At 36.2% G+C, this 13,448-nt stretch overlaps 1 protein-coding gene and 1 long non-coding RNA gene across 26 annotated transcripts in view; one reads left to right on the top strand and one right to left on the bottom strand.

The window, feature by feature from the left end:
* The window catches only part of LOC117322409, a 51,043-nt gene extending 41,029 nt beyond the window's left edge, over positions 1-10,014 (bottom strand). For all 25 annotated transcript variants that reach the window (XM_033877314.1, XM_033877297.1, XM_033877313.1 and 22 more), the window contains exons 1-4: positions 9,916-10,014; positions 5,138-5,295; positions 3,913-4,848; positions 3,095-3,477 (exon numbers count right to left, since the gene is read on the bottom strand). In XM_033877314.1, the coding sequence (XP_033733205.1) occupies positions 3,095-3,477; positions 3,913-4,848; positions 5,138-5,273 (1,455 nt within the window). In that variant the 5' untranslated portion in view covers positions 5,274-5,295; positions 9,916-10,014. The remainder of the gene's footprint in view (positions 1-3,094; positions 3,478-3,912; positions 4,849-5,137; positions 5,296-9,915) is intronic.
* On the top strand, positions 6,109-7,663 carry LOC117322414. The gene is made up of 2 exons (XR_004531546.1): positions 6,109-6,827; positions 7,214-7,663. It is a non-coding gene; the product is annotated as an uncharacterized LOC117322414 (long non-coding RNA).
* Positions 10,015-13,448: the final 3,434 nt, after the last annotated feature.

Here is a 13,448-nt window from a genome sequence, read left to right as displayed (position 1 = left end):
TTAACCTAATTATAAGTCTCTTATATAACTAGAGTATTTTTACAAATTCTAACTATCATAATGTTGATGTTGGTGCTACTTTTGAATTTGCTTGTATGAGAAATAATTTACCATTTAATTTGATTTTATAAAATTGGCATTAAAATTTTGGGCACATGAGTATTTGTTTCTGTTTTTTTTTTTCTTTTGCTAGACCAGGATTCCATTTAATAGTAGCTCCAGTTTATAAATAAAATAACAGATGAATTCAGCTTTATAAGAGTGTATATATAATAACACAGTGAAGTAAAAGATCTGTATTAATGTGTCAATAAATTTAACTACTAAACCAGGTCACTGATGTTAGGCGAGATGCGTGTGTGTGACATGTCACCAACACTAATTACGGTTCTAAGTAAAAATGAAATGTGTGTAAGCCTAAAGCTGACCCTGGATTTTAAGTTTATGGGTAATACTAGATAGGATATATAGATATAGGGAAAAAATTGATTTATTCTATTTCAGAAATATCATTAATTTTATTTTAAGAGTCGCTTTCATAAACTTCTGTTGTAATACCATATTGTATGTTTTCATAAAGACTAACACAGTTATAAACATGAAACAGAAGACTTTGTAATAGGCAAAATACAAATCTACTTATATTATATTGTTATAATCTAAAGGTTTCTCCGGGTCTGTATCAGGCAAACACTATTTACATCTTGTGTATGATTGATGTTTAAGGGCCTCAACTCCGGTCTCCATCATGTATTGAACAATAGCTGTGGTAGTGTATATATATATATATATATAGGTAATTAAGTTATAAAGTTGAACTGCCAGTCCGATCAATTAAACACTAGATATTCCATCAACATATGGGTGTAATTCAAGGTCACATCAAGGTCATTCTCAGGAAAAATCCTTAAGACATTAAACAGCCTGGTACCTTAGTGTATACATTAATCCATCAAACAAAACTATTATTTTTTGCTCTGATAATTATTGGATGGAAAATTGAAGAATTTTTGAAACAGAAAACATAAATTGAATTTCTTATGAAAATTAATGTGAAAATACAGAAAATCACAGATTGATTTTCTGGTCATTCTGAAGTGATTTTATACAGTATTTCAGACATTTTTACATAACATGTACAATAGCATTGCTGGATGACACATGTACACCAAATAGATTCATTTTAATTTATATTTATTCAGTTCTAATAAGATAATCTCCAAATATGGTATCCAGGCTGCAGAATGTCTTAAATTTTATCAGTACAAATATCTTTTTTAACAGATCTAGATCCAACAAAACTTAAAATCCCATGTGCATCTCAGTAAGATTTTCAAATAACAATTCATTCCCTTATTTTTCTTATTATCAGATTACACACCTGTAGAAGAATGTGATGTGACCTTTTGTATTTCATTTCCTCATCTCCACCTATAACCCCCGCCCAAAGACCCAAATATGCTTATTTTAAAAGGTTTTTTTTCAAAAAAATTTCCAAGTTCTGATGCCGACAGCCCAGGTTCCACCTATAACCCCAAACCAAGGTCCCGCCTATAACCTCCCTCCCCAGGTTCCACCTATAACCCCCCCACCCTAGGTTCCACCTATAACCCCCACCCTAGGTTCCACCTATAACCCCCGCCCCAGGTTCCACCTATAACCCCGCCCCAGGTCCCACCTATAACCCCCCACCCTAGGTTCCACCTAAAACCCCCCACCCTAGGTTCCGCCTATAACCTCAAACCAAGGTCCCACCTATAACTCCTGCCCCAGGTCCCATCTATAACCCCTAACCCAGGTTCCGCCTATAACCCCAAACCAAGGTTCCATCTATAACCCCGCCCCAGGTTCCACCTATAACCCCGCCCCAAGTTCCACCTATAACCCCTGCCACAAGTTCCACCTATAGCCCCTGCCCTAGGTTCCACCTGTAAGCCCTGCCCCAAGTTCCACCTATAACCCCTGCCCCAGGTTCCACCTATAACCCCCGCCCCATGTCCCATCTATAACCCCCACCCCAGGTTCCACCTATAACCCCCCTCCCCAGGTTCCACCTATAGCCCCTGCCCTAGGTTCCACCTGTAAGCCCTGCCCCAAGTTCCACCTATAACCCCTGCCCCAGGTTCCACCTATAACCCCCGCCCCAGGTTCCACCTATAACCCCTAACCCAAGTTCCACCTTTAACCCCCAACCAAGGTTCCACCTATAACCCCAACCCCAGGTTCATGATCAACATATAACCCCACCCCAAGTTCCACCTATAACCCTTAACCCAGGTTCCACCTATAGCCACCACCCCTGAATCCACCTATGACCGCCATCCCATGTTTGACAACTTATACATACATGTTTGACAACTTATACTTACATCTAACTACAGAACCAGCACATGTATGTCTTCCTACCATCAAACCCCCAAAAGATTTAGTTTTTTCTTTTAGATTTCATTATAAAATGTTATCAGCACATCATTAGCTCCCTGCTCCCATGTACATCAGTCATAACTTGACAACATGTTGACCTCTGACCTAAAATATCTACTTATTTGAAGTTGTCTCTGAATTTGACCTGGTTATCTCACTATGTAAATTTTCAATCATTTAAGTAACACTAAACAATGACCTTTGACCATGGTACCCCAGAAACGATCTTTTCTCAGACGTGTTCTCATCCTTCAGTATATTGATGAAGTATGTGACTAAAACCTATTACCAAGTAGTTACTGTATAGTAATTAAAATTTTAGCTTGGTATTAATTTTTGCATTATATTTAATTACTTCCAATTTAGCGAAATTAAATCCCTCATGAATACAGTAAATTCCAATATTTTCAATTTCTGCAAAATGCGAATATCCAAGTTACATTTTACTTTAACCAGTGGTTATTAGTGACAATACTATAAAATTTTATTTTAAATGGTGACAAATCCAGTTACTGAACTCCATACAATACAGTGTGCTGGAATGAAATTCGAGTAACACTCACACTAAGTAAGGACTAGTAATTTGACCCCCTATCTGGTGCTCTAGGACATATGTTGATGGAGGTTCTAGTGTTTTACAAGTAGCAAGGAAAACTGTGAAAGAACTTACCCATGGATTAGGCCCTCGATTCGTTCCTATACATGGATATCGCAGATAAAAGGCTTTACTGAACAACTGATAGTCATGTTTGTGTGGGACTCCTTTCGACAGCATATGATACGCACATCTCGTGATAATCTTGGACCACATATGTCGTGAGGGGGCAGCACCGTCTTCTAATACTCGTCGCACTAAGGGATCTTCGAATTTCGGTAAATCAACTTCTTGTTCGCCTACAGTGTAAAGACCTTGACCAAAGCCGAGAGGAGTCATGCCACCAGCGCCGGGGTTCTGTTGTGGGGAGTATGCCTGTCCTTGATTAAAACTTGCTTCGCTGTCCGATAAACTGTTGTCGCCCATCATATACATCTGACTGTTCTGTTCATCTGTACCTGCAATATACAAAGTTTCTATAAGTCACAGGAGGTTGAATTAATTTCTATAAAGTTGCAAAATTATTAATCTGTAATTAAAACCATAATAGCCCGATTAGTGATTCTCAAGCTCATCCAGTAAAAATATCTACCAAACTTTAACCACACAATTCTACTATGTGTGCCTGTTACACAAGAATAAAAAATGTAGAGAACTTCAGCTGAAGTATAACATCAACACAGTAGAATTCTGCTTTTAATAAATTGATGAAAATCGAATTAAATTCTTCATGTACATGAACCTAAATGAACCTATCTAATTGGATCACCACATAAACAAGATTCGATCTGTAAACAAGCAGTGACGTGATTAAGCAGCAGTAAACTGACATGCTTGGATAAGTTTGGTTTGGATTAACATCCATCAACAAAACAGTTATTTAGGGATGATACCTGTTAGGAAACAATCGTCGAAACCGTCGTTAACTTCTTGTTTGATTTCTGTGGTGGATGGATCAATGGAGGAGGAGGTTTCCATAGGTGTTGACCCTCCCGGGTCACTAGGCCTCGCTACATGGAGTGCTACTGGTACAGGCATCGCGACGGGCTGCTCAGACAAACCACTGCTGGATGCTGGGTGGTTCTGAGACATGTTTTGTGACGACTCATTTCTAGCACTCATTAACAATTCGGGTCTAATACTGGGTGGTGGTGGGTCGTAAGATGATTCAGATTCTTCTGGAACTGATGCACGGGATAAGTCAACCATGGCTACCTGTCTTTTGGGTGGGGAATCTTCTCGAGGAGGACGCGAGAATGATTCCTGATCATGTCCCTCCTGTATAAAAGATGACCCTGTCATGCTCCCAGCTGTTATAAAACCATGACTGCTTTCTTGTTTTGATGTTACTGTGGATGAAACTAGAGGTCTACGGTGGCGCTGAAGTCCCCTGCTAGCAGGATGCGTTATCTCTACAACATCATCATCAACATTTGACGAATCTTTGCTTTGAAAAACTTTGTCCATTTCTTTGATGTCCTCTGCTGTTAGGTCGGTAGCAGGTTCTAACGATATAACTTGCGGCATCATGTCTTTATTACCTCCCCTTGAACTGGAATTTTGTACATTGTCCCCTACATTAAGAACTTCGTTTATATATGATTCATTCCCTTGACGCCGAAAATGCAAATTTCTATTTCTTTGTTGCTGCCGCTGAAATGTGTTTTGGTTTCTTCTTTGCTGTATCTGATTTGAGTTATCTGCCCTTGATTGTCCTGGATTGTTAGAGGTACACTTTGGACAGCTTGGTGGCTGAGGGGCCACATCATTGCCCGCATCATTATCATCATCCGGACTTAACCAACGGGGTTTAGTTGTTTTCTCATGATCTACAAAATTCAAACACGCACTTTCATATATCAAATTTAATATTTATCATCAATATATCTGAAAACAAACATTCTTCTTGACAATTAGGAATGGAACCATTTTGTCCCATTTTGGGGGAAAATGACAAATTTAAAAGTAACCTTTCAGGAGTAAACTGAAATGCATAGATATTTATAATTTCCTTTGGAATTTGACCAATATATTAAATTAACCTCAGAAGACTACAGAAAAGACCTTGGAAACAATGTCATTGCTTAGGAAAAAGGTCCAGGTACACGATAAACTCACCTAGCACCATATAGCCCTTAATTTTGTATTCAGACAGTTTAAGGTCGAGCCACATGACAAATTGTGTGAGGGTCCATGGCTGGGCTTCCTTCACCATTAATGAGAAATCCTCCTTAATTTTGGACAAGTCCAACATCTTGTAGTTTTGAGGTTGTATACTGAAGTTAACAAAAGAAAACAATTATTTTAATATGATTTTTGATGTAACATTGACTTCATATAAAATATCATTATTAAGAACAAAATATAATTTCTACATTACTATAGACTACAGTACAACAAATACTTCCATGTTGGCTTTATTGTCTACTCACATATCATATACAATTATTTAGAGCTAGCACACTGTGACACAGGTGTCTGCATCTGGTTAGTACGTATTGATAGAACAATAATTAGCTCCTACTATGATATAGTAGTAGAAGGGGCTAATATTTTTTTATAAATACTGACCAGATGCAGACGACTGTGGACCTAGAATTAAAGGACATTGTATCAGAATATGCAACAGGTATATGTATTCTATATTTTAATTTTAATTCAGTTTCAATTTGTCTTTCCAGTTCAGTTGAATTCAATCCACAAAGTGCAATATCTATATATGTGCATGTATAATAGTATAAGTTTAGTGGTACTGTAGGATGTTCACTCAGATTCCCTGTGCCATTGACCACTCAATTTGTAAGCTGTATTGTTAATTATTCAGCAGTATCTCTTTTAAGTACTACTTTTGACAATCAAATTTCCTCTTTTTGTGTGCGTGTGAATTTTGAATGACTGTTGTGGGATTTTCCCATATTTCCTTAACTGACTATCAGCCCTGTAGAAACATATCCTGATTAATACAACATGGAACATCCAAATAAATTGATTAAATCAGAGGATATGTCAATGTTACCATAGTATGGACTTTATACACTTGAGTTTTGTTTACCCCTACCTGTCACATGTTAGGAGGTGTAAAGTACAGTGATCACCACGGGCTGTTTTACTATGGAGCAGCGCCATAGTAAAATGTCTACCCGCCATAGTAAAATCATGTAGCGCCATAGTAAAAAAAAATCTGCCCCGCCGATCTTCGTATTCAAAACTCTGTTAATCCCGTGGTGAGCCCCAGATACCGCCGACTGTGTAGTGTTTTACTGACTGCAAAGGTAAGAGCTTGAGGCCAGTTAATTACCTGTTCACACGCCAGGGCGACTTTTGACACTTCATTCAATGACCTGGACGTCCAATACCCCGACGAATTAACCGATGTAATTATATCAATCATACCAATATTAATTGATGGCTTAATTGATCAGGCCACGAACCGCGTGTTTGTGTTTTGACAGCGGTCGATCTGTGTCGAATAAAGGCTTCAATGGCTTCGACAATTAAAGTCAAACGCATATATGACCCCGATTACTTTATAACACACGTGACATGGATGTTGCGTTTGTGAAGAAATGAGGAGTTTGCAAAACGAAAGTAACATGAACTGTAGAACAAAAAGACCGATGATTATAATTTCATTCTGTAATCATGAAGCGACAACTAAAGCAGCAGTCTATTGAATCATTTTTCGAGAATTCGCCGAAACGACAGAAGGCTTAGCCCGGTCTGTTCACCGACAAAGTCAAAACACAGATCGTCATTTTTACTGACTGAATGAAGAAATATTTATGGCTAAAGTACCACGAAGATGAAGGTAAGTTATTTAGGTGTCAAATGGTTACTAAAATGTATTTTGTATAATATAAATCTCTTACATGTCATAATAAAAAATATAATTTTTAAATTATTTTTTTTAAATGTTATTGGCTAGTTTGTATATGACTGATTTATAAGCCTGTACATATTTAATGTAAACAAACTTAATAGTTGATATTTGATAAAAAAATGTATTATTTCCAAATTTCACATTAGTGACTTATATACTGACTTTGTTTAATCATAAAACCAAAAATTAAAATTAATTCTTTTTCAATATTTTCAGTGATTAGGTCCTAAGTATTTACCTAGAGTGAAAGTTTCATGTTTAAACATTTCATTAATTTATTTTTATTAACTTTGAATGTTTCATTTGATTTGTAGGCATGTTTTGTAAACAGGACAGCAGACCTATGGACACAGATCAGAAAAAGAAATATCACCATCACCACATTGTTTGATCCTGAGGACAATGAAGTGTGAAGTTGGGCTGTAAAAAAATGGACAATTTGTGTGTGAAAATGACTGACAATTGTGAAATCATATTATATTAGTGCTGTGACATTACATATTGTTATTGTGTTTAGTGTGATATCATAGTGCTTATTATTTTAAGAAACTTGAGCTTTGGAAGTGTATCAGTAACATTTAATTGGTAATCTTAAAGAGAGATAGAGAGAGACCATGAGTCTGAGAAAGTCTGAGTTGGTAAAGAGAATGAAGAATGAGCAATGTATTAATTTAAGGATGTACAAATATGGATGAGTCAGAGATTGGTAAATGCTGTATTTATTTTTCTTACATATTGAATAAATAAATTCATATTACCATGATTAAAATAGTTTATCATTATTTCTCAAAACAATTTCTAAGGGGATATAAATATAACTACTGTTCAATAAATCATCTTCCTAAAAATGAAAAGGGACATAACTCATGTAAACAAATTATCTCCCTTTAATTAATTAATAATGGTCTTGCGGCGCGCTGGGAAAATGTCCCCGCAGGTTCCTCCATAGTAAAATCTGAAGCCATGGTGATCCCTGAAGTAATCGCAGAACTCAAGCGTACGCAAAGCCATGGGTGCCTCAGCAGCTGTGAAGAGAACAGCCAAATGCAGTGGCCATGGAGAACAAGCTAAGTAAGGGTTTGCTGTCCCAACAAGGCATGGTGGTTTTCCTCCATCTTAAATATGGTAAACTATCTAGCTAGCTGGTAATAGTAGTAATGGAAATTGGTTCCAAAATCAGTATCAATCTTTAGTTTCTTATAAACAACTTATCATTAAAGATCAATAATATAATGTAATTACACAATTAATATGGTAGCAAAAACTTCCCAAATATATGGGTTTATAAATCAGACAAAGCAATCAGACAAAGCATTATTAACGGAAAAGAGTTGGGAATTCATGTTCGTATGTATGCAAGTGTCATGTTGTAAACGTATACGTAATGTTGGTAGATTTCTTTATCATGACTTTGGAATTATATGTAAAGTGTAGTTTTAAACATAATTTGTATCCAGTTTATAGTGTTATGTCTGTTCCATTTCCTAATCACTGATGTAGAGCTGCTGATTTCATTGAAAAAACGGTAGGTTGAGTTACCTCCCCCTAAGCATACATTACGTAATGAGGTGAAGATTTGTAAGCGTTCTTAATTAGCAATTGGAAATGTGCTATAAGGGACAAAATTCGTGTTTTGGGGTAAATAAATATTTCATTCATCCATATATGTAAGGTAGGTAATATGTCACACGTCGCCCACTTTATTTTGTTTGCACCAAATAATAGTGACACCAAACAGTGTCAGAGAATTCCACATTTTCATATAGAAGTGCGCTCTGACCCTATATACACCAGACATGTTGTCAGGGCCAGAGGTACTCCAACAATGTTTGAGGTTTTACACGACAAGATACTTCTGACAGGGGTGTGTAACCTCTTACCTGCTTATAGCTGATTTTCCCTGATGCTGACGATGACATTTTCAAAGTTTGTACTTTGAAAAAATATAGTGTGTCAACGGACATTTAAATGATCAACAGGGTCCAATATATATTCCTTTCCATAATTTAATGATTAACCGAGAAGAATTTCGTAGCAAATACACAAATTATCAAGTTTTCTTCTTCCGAAGCTAAGCAGAGCTCAAGTAGACAATACTGCCGGAAGTGAAAGTAAAAATACCATGTGATTTGCCTGTTAATACAAAAATGGATTACAAGATATGCCCTACCAACGGAATAAAATCTGTATCATTTCGCTCTGTTTGAAATACCCTCCATTATCAACCTTTAGGCAGCCATTTTTAAAAACCGACCAGAAAAGTGCTACAACGACATGGACATGTATTTTGTGTGTTCTGTACTGGATTATACTATATATTTGTGTCTGCGACATACAATTGGGATATATATTGCATGCCGTAAAAGGAGAAAAGACATCATTGTAATGACATGTCAACCACTTAAGTGGTTATTTCAAGCACATTTCGTTATTCCAAGAGGTCGCAGTCGGCAAAATCATATCCGATAGAAAAAGTGCCCACCAGCTGCAGCCTCTTATCATGACTTATGTTATATGGGTAGGCCAGAGGAAACTCAGGCTAGACATCATTCCCATTAATATGAAAGGTTTTATGTTAATAACACCTTTCTAAAACTGTCTTGAGGCGATGTATGGGGATTAAGGATAAGTTAGTTAGTTACTGGTTACATGATCGTGGAAAGTTTGGACTACGCGCCCGACAGACCGGCCGGCGCGGGGGAGGTGTGTATTCCACACAAAGAGCTCGAGTAGTTGATTCCGAGACAATATAAAATTCGAAGGGAATCTAAGAAAATCATTTAGCGAAACAGTTATGATGAATAGCAAACTGCATATTACTATTTACAAAACCATTGACTCGGGAGTGCTATGTATCGAAAACTGCACAACGAAATCCGGAGAAAATATTCATGACGTCACTGTCTCATCACGAGGCATGGCTATGTCATTACATCAAAAAATAAACGTATTGTCAGCCATTCCCGCATGATCTTATGGTGCATTGGGGAAAACATATTCTTATAATTCAGCTTACACATAAAAGGTAGACAGATTAGGCACGACTTCCTTGAAAATACCGCTTCTTTGGTGGACTTCCTACAGCGAACAAAAAGGTACGCTAAAAATGTTAATTACTTCCGGTTACTATATAATTCCCAAACCGATAGGTTAGCTTGGTTCCGGAAAATACAGGACCCGCATTTTTTATGGTGTATGCATCTATATTATTTGCTATTCATATTGTATTTTTCATATTATTTCTCTTTATTCTTATATATCTTCATCATTGATACTAACTTTTGATATTGCTGTTGTATAATTGTTATTCGTAGTTAATTGTACAGTATATCAGAGTTTCGACAACATGCTAAAATAAAGTCCGCACCGCGTCATAATAGACCATACTATAAGAATACATAAACAATAATAATAACAAAGATACACTAAGTATATTGAAAAATTCGCTGGGAGAAGCTCTAGTGCATAAAGTGAATTGCGGTACCAGATTGTACATTATCTATTTATATAATATAGGCTCAACATTAATTTGATTGAGAGGATCACGCAAAAGGTTCACATATAGACATGTAACTGGGGATAGTATATCTCTACCATAGTAAGACTTCATTCCTGCTCTCCGTGAATATCAATTAGCTGTCTGTAAAATGTTTCATTATATTTGCTATAAATATAAGTCCTTTGAAGTTTAAATCTTTAATTTGAATATACCCTATATCACTTAACAAGGTTTAAACTTTATTTACTTTACAACAATTGCGAAACAAGTTATATCAACTTATATTAAGCATGCTTGTTGGCCCGGATGGAAGCGCGCGAGGGGTCTTACTGTGGAAGAAAACCCGGGAAAAACCCAAATGGTCGGGCAGGTGACCCCGGTGTCTTCTCACTTAGGCAACATTCTGAATTTTGAGGTATACAGGTAAAGTATTTTGTTGGCCAAGTGATACTAGGTGTGAAAGGTAGAACAATAGGAGATTATTACAGGTAAGGCTATAGACTGCTTCATAAAACTTCAAACTTTAATGAGTATGTCATCGTGATCTATTTCTATTGGGTTATTTCTTATTTATTTCAATTTCAACAGACCAAAAGGTCCAATTACAGCATTGATAACAAATTGATAAAATATACCATAAGAGTAAATAAAATGCATAGTAAGAACAAATACGGTATATAAATATCTTACACATGTAAAACAGAATTAATGTCTTAAATAAATATCATGTAAGACATTAAAAACCTGTCAGAAACATGCCCAAGATAGTTAGAATTAATTTGGACATTTTCTTTATTAATCCGGCATTTACAGGGATGAAGCAGAGTTGAGCTACTCAACCTTAAAAACCGACGTGGAACTAAAAAGTTAATTTCTCCTGTGAAATAACTACAAAGTTCAATCAAGTAGGCTATGTATAGATTTGAATAAACATATAAAATATATGAATTTACGTCTACATTCCAGACAAGGAAAGTTTAATTGTGTACACATTTGCAAGTAAGATAGGCTATTATAGTTTAATTTTGATTTAATGCAGAAACTATAAAAACTTTCTCTGTACTACTTCAACCTGGCGTATGAGTGGTGTTTGATATGGTGACCATATTTCAGAGCAGTATTCAAACTGAATGCGTACCATACTTATGTACAGAGAGCGGATAACAGACGCGTTTGTAAATGGACTGCAAGTACGTTTTAAAAACCCAAATTAAACATGTAATGAAAAGTTCTTCTTCACGGCAACATTGCTTTACTTCATTAAGAAACACGCCCGCTGCTAGTATGATATAATTTTATAAGTACTGGTATGCACGGAATGGATTTCATTTGGTTTCTTTTCTAAATCCTTTATTTGCAGAAAAAAATACGTACACACATATTTAAGGGACAGTGATTAAAGACAATTGTACTTAATACATTTTTTATTAAAAGCACAATTTAAACTAGAAACTAGAGATTAAGCTATGTTTCATAATACATGTCGATTAAATAAAATTGGATTTACCGCAAACATTATGAAGATTTATTATGATAAGTAGCCTACACACATTCATTTAAATCTTTATTATATAAGTCATTTAATTTTAAAACTTTTTTTTAATATTTTCTTTCATGAAAAGTAAGAACATACTATAGCTGAAACTCACTCAGGTGTAAAATTTGACATGTTGGCCAGGTAATACAGGTAAATTTCAGAATGTTGGCTAAGTGAGAATGAACCGTGACCCCATACCTTTTCACGTCATTATGTGATCGGAGAATCGAACCCCGGCCGCCTAGGTGAAAGGCAAGTGTGTTGCCACTGTGCCACCCGATCACCCAAATTCAATTCAATTTTATTCCAGGGGCCTTACAGCCCAAAGGTTTACATTAATGAACATGTTGTAATAAACATAATTTCACATTTGGAGAGTGGTCGATTGCGACGTAAACACAATTTTAAATATATGTTCTTATTAAATATATGTTCTTATTAATTATTCAAGTATTCTTTGAGTCAAAGTATTACACAAATATTGTGAAAGACACCGATATGTATACTTTGCATATAGATAGATATTTATGTGTACAGTCTGCAGTACTTGTTGTTCCGACTGGAATAAACATTACATCAATACATCTCAATAGAAATGAAATATAATATTTGAAATGAACACAAGTATTTACTTACAATGCTTCTGACCTTCGTTTATATGCAAAATGAATAAATTTTCCAAGATTACTTAATTCTTTGACATTTTTCACACTCATGAGTTGAATAAGTTTAAGTTTAGGTGTTTAGCTAAACCACCTGTGACAGAATTATATACTCCGTCAGCTAAGTGCTTCTATCTTCTTAAACAAGTATCCTCAGTAAAAATGATAAACTTGCGAATGTGAGTGATTGGAAGTGTGGACGATTTTTTGTTGTTGAGTGTATTGGTGTAACGGTTGAATGTGTTTTGATCTCAATAAGCCATTTCCCAATGATATATATGTTTTAAGATATATCCACAAATTACAATCACAACATGGGATCATCGCAAGCATACATTAGAGAAAATTAATTTCCAGGATTTCCGAAAGGGGGAGGGGTCCAGTAATTTATTGATAATGCGAGCGCCATAGGCGCGAGTCGATTTTTTTTTGGCGAGGGGCCGCCAGGCATTTTTAAAGCTATAAAAAAAATATGTTCCTCCTCAGGGGGATGGGGGTCATGGGGTCATGGGGGTGAGGGCCCGGGGTGGTCAATTTATTGATAATGCGAGCGCCATAGGCGCGAGTCGATTTTTTTTTGGCGAGGGGCCGCCAGGCATTTTTAAAGCTATAAAAAAAATATGTTCCTCCTCAGGGGGATGGGGGTCATGGGGTCATGGGGGTGAGGGCCCGGGGTGGTCAGGACCCCCCCCCCCCCCCGTTTGATACCCTGACATGATCATTGTGGAAGTCGTCTATCAGATGATATGAATACCTGGATCGCAATGTATTTACATACAACATTAAAACTCTCCCAAAATATATAAAACTAGATTTTTATGGTTATATTTCCGTATGGATATTATTAAATT

Source organism: Pecten maximus, chromosome 2 (assembly GCF_902652985.1).
Source record: "Pecten maximus chromosome 2, xPecMax1.1, whole genome shotgun sequence".
NCBI classification, from domain to species: Eukaryota; Metazoa; Mollusca; class Bivalvia; order Pectinida; family Pectinidae; genus Pecten; species Pecten maximus.
This window is presented reverse-complemented; position numbering and strand designations above follow the sequence as displayed.